The following is a 12,098-nucleotide window of genomic DNA, read 5'->3' as shown; positions in this document are numbered from 1 at the left end:
GCTTTTCTAGGTCTGCAACAACAGAGCCAGTCGGTTACCCTGAAGAGGTATGCTTCTTCAACCGATGCAAGCCCTGCCCACCTCTCCCTCCTCCTCAGAGGCCTCTGTCCCCCAGAGGGGGTGGGTGCCCTGGCCTGTGCCCTACCCTCTAGTGCACCCCACGCCTTGCTGCACAAAAAGATAGGTCCTGCCTGCTGCAGCTGCCGCTGCTCCAGTGTTGCTCCCTGGCTGCTTGCCTGGCACACCGTAGGAAATGAGGAACTGAAGTTGCCTTGGACAGCCTGACACCCCTTTGAGCCCCCAGGCGGAATTGGCCCTAAGAGTGACATTTCATTCTCTAAGTTTTATTTGCACCTATAGATCCAGGAGCTAAAGCCTGAGGAGGCCTCTCCCTGTTATCTAGAAGTGCAAATGGAAATCACATTGAACTATTGAGGTGAAGCCCGTTTTCGACTGTTGTATTTAGGGCAGGCTGTCTCTAACCGAGAGTGAGCGTATCTTTCCTTCTCCTCTGATGAACTGCACGAATTATAACCCCACTCTGAGTCAGAGTTAGTTTTTATTTGAGAGAAACCAGCTTATCTGTGTGGGTAGTTTAGAACTACAATTCCTTCCTAGGAAGAAGAGCGAGCACAGTCATTTGTGCCAACTCATTTGAACTATACTTAAGGGTTCTAAGGCGCTCACTTGTTCACGTTAATGTGCTTCTCTTTTTTTCTCAATTATTGAGTCTGTTTATTCCTGATCCCCAACCTCCTCCCCACCACATAAACACACATACACTTCACTTTTACTCTGAACATTGTCAGTTTTCAGCTCAAGAAAACAATAATAATAACCTAAGGTTATGGGACTGTCTACAGAGATGGCTGAGCTCTATACCTTTTAGGGTATGGTGCATCCCAAATGTTGGCCAGTTCAAAGCTATGATCTCCTTGGTCTGCAGAGCCCCATGGCCCCAGGACATAGCAGTGCAGGATTGGCACTGCCCAACCGCGACAGTGAGTGCCTCAAATTCTGCACCCGCCTCACCCTCACCTGCTCTGATGCACAGACACCATGTACTGGGGTTTCAACCAAAGCAATTTGCTGAGAGATCCCTTCAAGATACTTACAATGTTCAACAAAGTCAGCTTAGGAGAAGGGTTCAGTCATCTGCTGCTGTGCATGGGACACATACAATCTGTATCTGGTGACTTGGAAGGGAAAGTGGGTATTTTCATTATACATTATTGACTTCACACACAATTAGTTCTGTCCTGGAAGAACACCAGCTCTGCAGTGTCATTATTCCCTCCAGTGAAACTGTTGAAGCAATAAGAAATGCCCTGATCACAGTGGATGCCACACACAGCAGAATTCTCTGCCACCAGGAGCGTTCTACTGGCTGCACAGGCTTCAGGGCAAACAGGCTGCTTAGTGTTTCACAGAAGGAGTGTGGGATCCAGGTCCCACTTCCACACTGATTGCACACAGCATGCTGTGCTCGATGCACAGACTCAGGACAGCAGTGGTTCTGAGTGTGGTCCCGAGCCTGGCAGTGGCAGCAGCAGCAGCAGTGCCTGGATGTTGGCAGCACGGTTGTCAGGCTCCCTTTGCCCCAGACCTGCTGAAACAGAAGCTCTGCAGGTGGGCCCAGCAGCCTGTGTCTAACAAGCCCTCTGGATCATTCTTGAGTTTGAGAACCACTACACTGTGGGATTCCTCATCTGTTTTATGTAAAACACAACTGGGTTTTCAGAAATTTAAGGCCACCATCTCAGGCAGATTTCTGTCCCCAAATCCACTATAGTGGAATTCAGTTTGGAACCTAAGTTTTCGAAGCTGCTCTCACCACCACTGAAACTGTTGGTGGTGTCTCTTTCCTCTCACAGAAACTCGGTGGTTCTCAACCTGTCCTCAGAGCCTGGGCATGGGGCCCAGGCACTGGTGTTTTTATAAGAGCTTCTCAGGTGATGCTGAAATGCAGTCAGAGCCAGAACACCTGGCCTGAGGGGTGTACAATCCACAGTCAGACACTCACCACCCTCCCTTTGTCTTAACTACTCCTCTGACCCTCTTGGTGCCATTTTCAATAGCAGAGCAAATACCTACATGATACCTAGAATAAGGAACCTGAGTATTTGAGACCAAGATGCTTCATTCTTCAGAGGTGGTGCCATTTTCACAGTGGGGGAATACTAAAAAGTTCCAGCGTTCTGTGTGACTTTTCGATGTACAGAGATGACAGAGTGGAATCTTTCCCTTTTTCTTTCACCTTTCACAGGCTGCCTGAGACCTCTAGCCTCTTCTAATGGCTATGTAAACATCTCCGAGTTCCAGACCTCCTTCCCAGTGGGGACTGTGATCTACTATCGCTGCTTTCCCGGATTTAAACTTGATGGGTCTGCATATCTTGAGTGCTTACACAACCTTATCTGGTCGTCCAGCCCACCCCGGTGCCTTGCTCTGGAAGGTAACACATCTCATTCTTTCAGAAGTTGTATTTTGTATTATTAAAGTGAGGAAGAAGATCAACAGGAGGAAGAGCTGCGAATTATGATGGGCAATAACTTTTCTTCTCTGAGTACATCTTTCTCACCTTTGTCCAGAGCAGAGATCAGCTGCCATGAAGCCATATTTACAATTAGACGTAAAATTTGCTTCCCTCATCCTTAGGCTTAAAGAGGAGAGCAGATAAAAGAAAAAGTTGCAAACATCAAAGGTTAAATTACAAAATATTGCAAAGTTAAATGAAATATCTTCAAAAATTAATTTTCTCTGCACCACATGAAAACAGATTGTATCATGTCATTAATCTCACCCCTCGTTTTATTGTTGTGTTGATGTTTCTTCCATATTTCCATTCACTTTATGGCTTAGCTGTAAATGTTTTGCTGCGAGCACACCCTTGGATGCCTGAAAGCAAGAGCTCTTTCCTCCCTGTTTTTATTAAATCTGTATGACTATAGATGGTGATTCACTGAAGACCACTAATCAGTAGTATGAAGTAGTGAGAAGGACAGGGCTTCCACTGGCAGAGTCAAGGCAGTGTCTGTAGGGGAAAAGCCTATAAACACTTCTGCTAGGCAAGTTGGGCATGCTGGTTCATCTCTTGCTTTAACTCAGATCTTGAAAGTATGCCCGAAGAGAACAAACTCCAATGTGTTTCTCGGCATCTGAGTATAGTGGGTAGGAGGGGTCTATATGGGGAAAGAAAAAAGTGAAGAAACCTCAAGTCAGGAGCCCCTTCAAAGCCTATTTGCAGCCTTGTTTGGGAAACAAAGCAAAACAATGGAATATGGAAACAAATGAGTTCTTACAAGTTTACAGCATCTCTACAAGTGTGCACCTCTGTGTGGGAGGAAGTCAGGGTAGGACGTGTGTCATGGAGGATGACTATTGCTCAGAAGGATAAGAGACGGCCTCTCTAGGGATGTGGAGTGGGGTTGGCTGGAGCCATGGAATCTCTCTGGAGAAGGGTCGGGGAAGGAGGGAAGGGAGTGAGAAGGCCAGCCCTTCCCATTGGTTTTGTCATACTCTTAGGCTGATCATTAGAACTCCCCTCACTCCACTTCCCACCCATCGCAAATCCCCCAGGGAATTGGAGCCTAGCCTAGAGATGCCAGATAAAATATAGGATACACAGATAAATTTGAATTTCAGATAAACAAATAATGTTTTAATATGAGCATGTCGTAAATATTATATGGGACATACTTAGTATAAAAAATTATTCTTTGCTTATCTGAAATTCAAATATATTAATAACTGAGTGTCTTGAATTTTTATTTCCTAAATCTGGTAACCCTAGCCTCAAGGGACAAGGTCATCCCTTTTGCTTCCAGTGGGAATAGCCTTCCTGTTATCTGGATGCTGCTGGTAGGCCACGGACCTCTGATGGAAGGGGCTCTTCCCTAGTTCTGGAGGCTTCTCCCTGCTCAGATAACCAGACAGAGAGGGCCCTTTAAAGATATCGTTGTTATGATTTTATCAATTTGAAATGCCCGTTTTCAAATCTTTTCAAATTTGGCTTAAATGTGTTTCAAGCAGTCAGGTTCTGATAAGCTTTATTTTGGGACTTGTAAGCAGTCTTTATGGAGACTAGGGAATATGATTGGATAGGCATAAAACAAAATCTAAGGTTATAAACAGGGAGCTGAGAGTGGCTTCGGGTTGAAAATGAGTCTTCTGGCCTAACATGTCCCCTTTCCTCTGCCATCCTCCACTATGGATAGATGGGAAAACCTTGGCTGACAGCTGCCTGTGCCAGGAAGGCCACCTAGTGTCTTTTTTCCCTAGGGTTTTTGTTTTTTTTTTTAATAAGGTTTACATCTCCATTTTCAATAGACATCCCTTTAAATTATCTGATGGCATTTGTTGGTGAGCGCTTTCAATGCAACACTGGCTAAAGGTACAAAGTGGTGATTCTAAACTGAGAGGCACAGAGGGGACTAAAGGATTATTTCTTTCAAGACTTGATAGAAATTGGGGTAAATTAAGCAGTGGGTTAAACTAAGAGGTAAGGATTCGTGAACAAGTTATCCAGATGTACCTAGAGGTTTGCATTCTCTCATTCTCACTTTGTGTATCATCTTTTCAAAAGATGGTGCCTTATTTATGCACTGTTGTCATAGGGTATTCAACATAGATGAACTGTCACAAAGGAATCGACCCTTTTCATAGATCACCCACACTTTTAACTCCTCATCTTTCTGTCTTCCTAAGCACACGATTTGCACAATTTGATTTTTCTTGATGACATAGCGAAAATTATTGCACTGGGCTGTGGAATTATGATGCTCTAAGGGGCTTTTAAATATATATTATTATATATATATATTAGAACTCTCTGACCCCTGCAGTAATGGTGTGGACGGTTCTGCTGTGGAAGTCTTTCTCTTTGAGTTTTCTGTCCCTTTCCCATTCCTCTTTCACTATCAATCCATCAGCTGTCAGTGTGCCTGTCACACTCAGGGTACCTGTCGCTGCAGCTGTCCCTCACCCCCAATTTCTTTTCTAACCTTCTGTGAGCCAGGAGAAAGGTTCACCAGGCTGGTCATGGAGGGAGCATAGCATATCAATTACCAGTGCAGGCTGACCTCAGTTAGACTGGCTTCACATCATGACATCCTACTCAATCACTTCACCTGGGGCAAGTCACATAGCCTCTATCAGCCTCCATTCCTCTGTAAAATGGGGGTGATGAGTCCCACTTGCCTTGTGGGACTGGGAAGAGTCACTGAGATAACAAATCTACCCATTTAATGAAGTGCCCAGCCCATAGTATGTGATTAATCACTTGTCTGTTGTTATTAATGCACTTAGAGTTTTATATAAAATCTCAATACATAAGAGAGAATCTAGCATGACTCTCTGTGAATACGGTCTCCAGGCTTTTAGACATGTACATTGTGACACAATTTTGGTTGTTCAGGTGCTATTTTGGTTATTTGCATATTCTAAGCTGTGTCTACATAAGATGACTCAGATACCAAGAGGAAATACTGAACAACAAGAACAGCCACCATTAATTTTGAGAGCTTACTACATAGGTGTCAGGCTACTGCTCAAAGTGTTTGACACAGTGTCTCCTTTAATCCTCTTAATGCCATTTGGAAGCAGGTACTACTGACCCCCTTTAGCCACTGAGCAAACCCAGCCTTCTAAAGGTTCAGTAACTTGCTCAAAGTCACACAGCTAGGAAGAGGGGGAGCTGGGACTGTAGCATGGATCTTTGTAGCTTCAAAGCTCATGTTCTTGATCACCAAGGTACATTGTCTATTTAACATGTTCTGATTACAATCTAACAGGGGGAAAGCAATTTGATACTTTTATAGGCATTTTCTTAAAGCAAAACAATAAAATAATTATTGCATAGGAAAGAATTTGTCTTTCTAGTTTAGTTATCATCCCTGAGAAATCCCAGTAGCAGGGGAGGCTCTGCTGCCCCCTGGATGGCCGCAAGCTCTTACTGCTCCCGCCCCACAATGCCCGTTAGTCTGCCACGTGGCCATGGAACCCCACTTCAGCCAGTGAGCCAGGCAGAGGTTGTTGGCCTCCTTTTACAGATGAGGACATGACCCCTTGGAGAATGCCATGACTTGTCCCAACCCTCCAACTCTTGGCACATGGTCTCTGCCACATGGCACCTCCTCTCCCTAGCGGAGTGGAGAGCACTTTGTGAGGGTCAGTGTTTGAGTGACAGCTGTCACACTCACATGTCAACAAACTCATAGTTGATACCTGGCTTCATGAAAGTGTTGATAATTTGGAAGGAAACGCTTTGGCAGCCTCACCAAAGGTGGCAAGAGTTTGGAAGCCCAGTACGAAGGTGTGGGTCACATGTTTTGAGGCCTGCACTATTGCACTCATGGATAGTGGGAAGATTCTTGAGCATATATGGGTCCCCATAGCTGTGTTGTCAGATAAAGCACCCAAAATTTCAAAGCGTTGAACCAGAATGATGGCTATGTTTTAAAATCAATGACTGTGTAAAATTGGAGCTGCAAGGAGCTTTGTGCGTCCCTGTGTGTCCCTGTGGGCCCCATCTTGCTGTGGGCCTGTGCGCTTTGCCTCGTCTGTATGTATCTTAGTGCTTTCCACTCTCGGGTTCTCTTCCTCCCTGAGGCCCTCACCTCCATCTGTCTCTTTCATGTGCGTGCACACACACTCACACATTGAATGCAAGAAATCTTTAAAAACCAAAAAAGCTCTGACAATAAATGTGGGGAATTTCTCATTGTTAAGTACTAAGAACTCAGTTTATGTTGTCACCAGTGATTACTGAACACCTGCTAGGCTCAGAGCAACACCGAATTGGGCACTGGGGAATTACAAAGAAAGGAAAGGACGTAATTCCTTACTTTGAAAAGTTTACAGTCTAGAGGGAGAACAAGATGACAAAAGTCCATTTCCTAGAGAATAGCCTCATTACAGATGGCAGCCACTACACACACAGCTACTTTTACCAAGGGGCATACGGGGGCTTCTGCATTTAGAAAGGGTAGAAGGACAGTTTCAGGAGATGATATCACAATTGTAAAATGAAATTTTCTACCCAGGGATTTATGGCATTTTTGTTTATTTTCCCCAGAGACCAATAATAGCATGTTTCTGTCTTTTCTGTTTCTACTTGAGCCTTGGGGAAAGAGAAAGTTCTGAATATCTCACTCCTAGGGAAGGACTGTGTATTTTGAAGCGTGGCAGAGCTCATCGGTATAGATGCAGCCTGCCCTAGTGTATGTGAGAGGCTCCAGCCCAGTGGTTTGAAGGGTGGGAATATGGAAGGATATTGAGGAGCATAACAATAAGTAAATGAAGCAACCATGTAGCACATAGTTGCAGGGACGGACGCAGACACACACGGGGCAGTCTAGGAAGAAGAGGCACTAACTGCCCAGAATCCCCAAGACACTGTGTGCTTGGGGCTGTGAGAGCTGCTGGTTCTGAGCGGTTGCAGGAAAGGGCTGTTCTCTATAGGGGATAGGACCAGCCAAAACCCATTAGTATCTGGAACATTCTCTTCGCATTCAGGTTTTCAAACAGCCTGGAAACAGCACAGAGGTGCTGGGTATCCAGTTATAGAAATTTCTGGGGGCAGCTCTTTCAACAGCAGAGATCACAGCACTGTGCCTCTTTGAGGCAGGTTGCAAGGGTCAGAAGAACAGACGATGGAAGCAAAAACTTGGAATTTGGGGTCCTTAATTGTAGCTGCCACCCACTTAAAGATTCCTGTTTCTCTAAGTGCTAAATTAGAGGACTTAGGATCCTGGATCCTTTATCCAGAAGTCCTCCCTTCAACAACTCTCTAGATAAAAAGATGGAATCAAATTTAGAAAGGACCAATCAAACATTTAGGGAGATTAGAGTTTAAAAAGAAAGAAACCAAAATCAGTGTTATATGCTATTTCACATAAGTGCCTCTGACGTGTATGGATTCATTCAGCCAACATTTTTATGCCTGTATGCTGAGTATTTTGCAAGGTCCAGTGCAAACAGTGGCAAATGAGTTGTGCAAAGTCTCTGTCCCCCTGGGGCTCACATAGCATGTGTTGCTATTCCTGAAATTGCACTCTCCACGCAGGCAGAGCTAGGTTCTAAATATTCCATTTGTAAGTTATCCAGGGCCTCCTGCGGTAAGAAGATTGTTACCTACACCGAAGGCCACCTAGAAGGAGTTCTAAAGCAGGGTCTCCATGGTTTTGAAAGAACTGGGAGGGTCAGGCTGGTGAGTCACTCTTCGCTGTGTGGGGTTGGCTCTGAGACGTGATGCCTGGTCTGCTTTCAGAAGGCAGCCGGGTTTTCAGGGAAAGCAGTGAGCATGATCCCAGAGGCCCCAGGGAGTCTGGTCTGCTCATTTGTTTGCTTTTCCCAAATAGGGGAATGAATCACTGTAGGACCTGCAGGTACCTTAGGTTTCATTTGTAATGACTTGGGCAGTGGCTTCCCTGATGCTGACATTTTCAAAAGACTTTTTCAGCCTCATGGCTGGCATTTCTCCCAGGAACAAGTAAACCTGACCCCCTTGGAAGCCGAACATCTGAAAGTTTGGGTTTTTAAATCTGCCCAGTCCCCAAACCCAGAATGCCCCCAGGTAATTCCCCCCAGCCCCATTCATCTCAGAGCCCACATGGACAGAGATGGAGTTTTCATCAGACAGCGTCCAATTCAATCACAGGGAATGCAGCAGTGTGATTTCCTAAGAACCTACAAGTGCCCAGGGGTCCTTTTAGCTCTGTATCCTTTTATAAGAAAAGGAGGAAAAATAAGTAACTGAAGAACCTTGTTTGGCCAAATGTGAAATGACTTGAAAGGTTCCAATTTGGGATCAAAACTCAAAGCCAGCTTGGATGTGGAGGGCTCCCCAGCTCTCAAGCTACATTTGCAGTGTACTTTGTTCCTGAGTCAAAACACGTTCAGGTACAAGAGGCACCTGGTATAAGAGGCGCCTGAAGTGATTTCTCCCTCCAGGAATCCTGCCTTCACTCAGAAGTGCCTCAGAACTTCAAAGTGAATCCTGTGTAGGGAACAGGAAAGACACAGCAGAGAATCCAGGCCTCCTTGGATGACAGAGCCTACCCTGATCCTGGAGGCAGGCTGCAGGGGACACTCAAAGGGGTTGTGATGGGGGCCCGCCCTGGGACAGGCTGCTCCCGTTTTACGAATGGAAACTTCAAACATAAAGAGGAGTCCATACCATTCCCAATAAGTCGTAATAAGTAATACAGTTCCCAATAAGTCCCAACAGTCGTAAATTACTGTTCGTGATGAGGCCCAGTGTCACCTCGGTCACTTCCCCAGACCCGAGTCAGGGACACTCTATTCTCCCTATGGAGTTCCTATCTTCCTCCTGCCACCTGTGCCCAAACATGTGGGGGAGACGCAGGGTCTCTCAGCTCCCTGCCCGGTGATCCACATTAAGAAAGCGTGGGCTTGGGTCCATCCTTTGATAAACTTGAAACTATTCTGCATTGGATTTGAAGTAGCACATGGGAAATGACAGAAGAAAAGTCATATTGGGGATCTCATGCCACTGATTTTGAATTACTGGTCATAGAATACAGAGCTTAGGCATCACCAATTTCCCTTTCTCCTAAGCCAACCCGCCTTACCCCAGTGTATCCTTGTAGAGATGAATGGGAAGTGCCAGAGAGTAGTGGGCTTGGCCACAGTGGTGGCCTGGGAGCATCACTCAAGGTCCCGCATCCAGCCTGGGCTCTGGCACCATCAGGCTGCTTTGAGTAGGGAAGGCCCATGCCACTTGATCTTCACTCCCTTCCTTGCCTATGTTTTTTTGTTTTTTAATTGTAAAAATGTTTTTGTAGAGACTTGGTCTCATTGTGTTGCCTAGGCTGGTCTCAAACTCCTGGCCTCAAGCAATCCTCCCACCTCGGCCTCCCAATGTGCTGGGACTACAGGCATGAGCCACCACACCCAGCCCCTCATCTACATTCTTGAACAGGGAGAAATAATATTTCAAATTTCTTCCTCCTGTGGACAACTGACTGCATGGCAGAAAGCGCCTTGTTCCTCCCTGCACTCCTAGCCCCAGCACATGCTTTATATTCTACCAATTGCAGCTGTTATAACTAAAACTTCTTTGGATTCATTTGACGTTTTTGGATGCCTCCTCTATGCCAAGCACCGTGCAGGAAGTTTATTTCATGGTCTCTCCTAACAACAGTCAAGAGAAGCAAGTGTGGCGCCAGCCTATAGATGAGGAAACTGAGGTTCAGACAGCTCCACTGCTCCTTCCCCGAGGTCACTCTGTCCGCAGCAACCCAGCCCCTGTGCCTCCTGAGCCCACACCTTCTACTGACACTACTCTTCTAGGCCTTCTAAGACCCAGACTACCTGCTGGAAATTTTGATCTGGGTTCTAATCCTAGCTCTGTCCATTTCCTCAGATAGAATGGAAAGGAGTTGGAAGGGTTGATCTCAGAGGCTCCTTCCTGGTGGTCACATTCTTTGATTCTGCTCTTAACCAGAACTCACACTGTTCCCAGAGAGGCTGCCCTGTCCCTGGCTGGCTCTGGAAGGCAGGTGGCAAAATGAAGGGGAGAGGTGCTAGGAGAGCTTCTCCCCCCAGCGCTGGCTCACAGAGCTTTCCTGAAACTCATGTTTATATAGTCAGCCTGTGAGCCTGGAGTCATCTGCAGGAGGGGAGCGGCAGGAAAGGAAGAGATGTGTGTTGAGGGTCGTCTTGGTAGCAGGCACATCACCTGCTATCTTTAGTCAGCCTCTAGACAACTCCAGGTATTACTGTCCTCTCTTTTCAGATAGGAGGCAGGCCTGGTCACACCCCTTGGCCTTAGGGAGTAGGCTGCAGAGCCAAGATTCTAAACCAGGCCTGACCTGACTCCGCGCTGTGCTTTCTCCTGTACTGCGCTGCCTTCCGTGGGAGAGACCAGCCCGGCCACCTGAGTAATCTGCATAGCCACCCATTGATGACTTCTTTACCATTAATGTTCTCAGGAACCTGAATTTGTATCATGTAAAAGGCTTTGGAGGAGGGAGAGGGCAATACCATGTGATCTGCCCCAAGCTACACTGTATACAGTGGTGAGCAATGGCAGAATTTTCATTTCTTCCTTCTCTCCCTCCCTCCTTCCCAGGTAAGGCTCTGGTGCCAACCAGGGACGTACAATGTGCCAAGTGGCCACTGCTATTAGAGATTCAAGTCTTGTGCACCTCTGTGTAGATGATAATAGCAGTGGCCACCTGGACACTGAATACCCACTCAGCCTCCCATGGTTCTGAATAAACCCGCTGGCCAGAGGCGTGGTCTCGATTAGCCTCTCCTGGGCCCTCAAGCTCCCTGCAGACTTATCCGTGATCCTGCCAGCAGCTGGACCCAGCATAAAATTTAATCGGCAGAAAAGGAAGAAAAGGGCAGCAAATGCCTTTTTTACTTGATATAGCAGGGGGGCTTCTTTCCATGGGACAGTAGAGGGAGGGCTTCTGATTTATCTGCTTGCCCTAGGCTCTGCCCTTCCCTCGCCTCTCTAGCTAATACAAGGTTAGGTAATGCTTGGCCAGGGGTTCTGGAACATAAGGCTCTAAGGCCCTGGGAATTCCCTGGGAAGCCCCAGGTAACTTTGATCCAGGCTCCCCCATCCCCAGTGGCTCTGTTTTATATATTTACATATTATGTTCTCACTCAAGATTTATTTGAAGGCAGAGTTTGCTGGCGTGAAATATGAAAATCATACATCGGGTTCTGCCTCCTTAGGAACTTGAGACCAGAGCAATGAAATGATTGGCTTGGGTCACATAAACCTCCCACCCCCCATCTCCTTAGACTCTCAGCCTTCAAGGATGTAAGTAGATGGCTAATTTATAATCCTAATTAGGAATCCAGCTTACATCAGTCAAAGTCTTACGGGATTTTTAGATCTTATTCTCAACAACGAAAGAATCTTCAGTTCCCTTTGAAGATAAATCTGCGTTCCCTGGGCCTAGGAAAGAGAAAATCTCAGGCCCTTTCCCTCATGTGTTTCTCCCTGTCTGAAACAAACAGAGGTCCCTTTGTGAACTGAAAATGAATTCTATGACCTTAGCACATATGTTAGTTAGTACATACCATCCCCTTTTGCCATTTTGTTCCCTGGCAGTGAA

The 12,098-nt window shown here is 46.2% G+C and overlaps 1 protein-coding gene across 1 annotated transcript in view; it reads left to right on the top strand.

The window, feature by feature from the left end:
* SUSD4 (sushi domain containing 4) overlaps positions 1 to 12,098 on the top strand; it is a 169,508-nt gene that overhangs the window by 106,389 nt on the left and 51,021 nt on the right. Inside the window, 1 exon segment of the mRNA XM_063613972.1 lies at positions 2,267 to 2,455. Coding sequence (XP_063470042.1) covers positions 2,267 to 2,455 — 189 coding nt within the window.

This window comes from Symphalangus syndactylus, chromosome 19, assembly GCF_028878055.3.
Source record: "Symphalangus syndactylus isolate Jambi chromosome 19, NHGRI_mSymSyn1-v2.1_pri, whole genome shotgun sequence".
NCBI lineage: Eukaryota > Metazoa > Chordata > Mammalia > Primates > Hylobatidae > Symphalangus > Symphalangus syndactylus.
The sequence above is the reverse complement of the archived record's forward strand: the minus strand, read 5'-3'. Positions and strand labels throughout refer to the sequence as shown.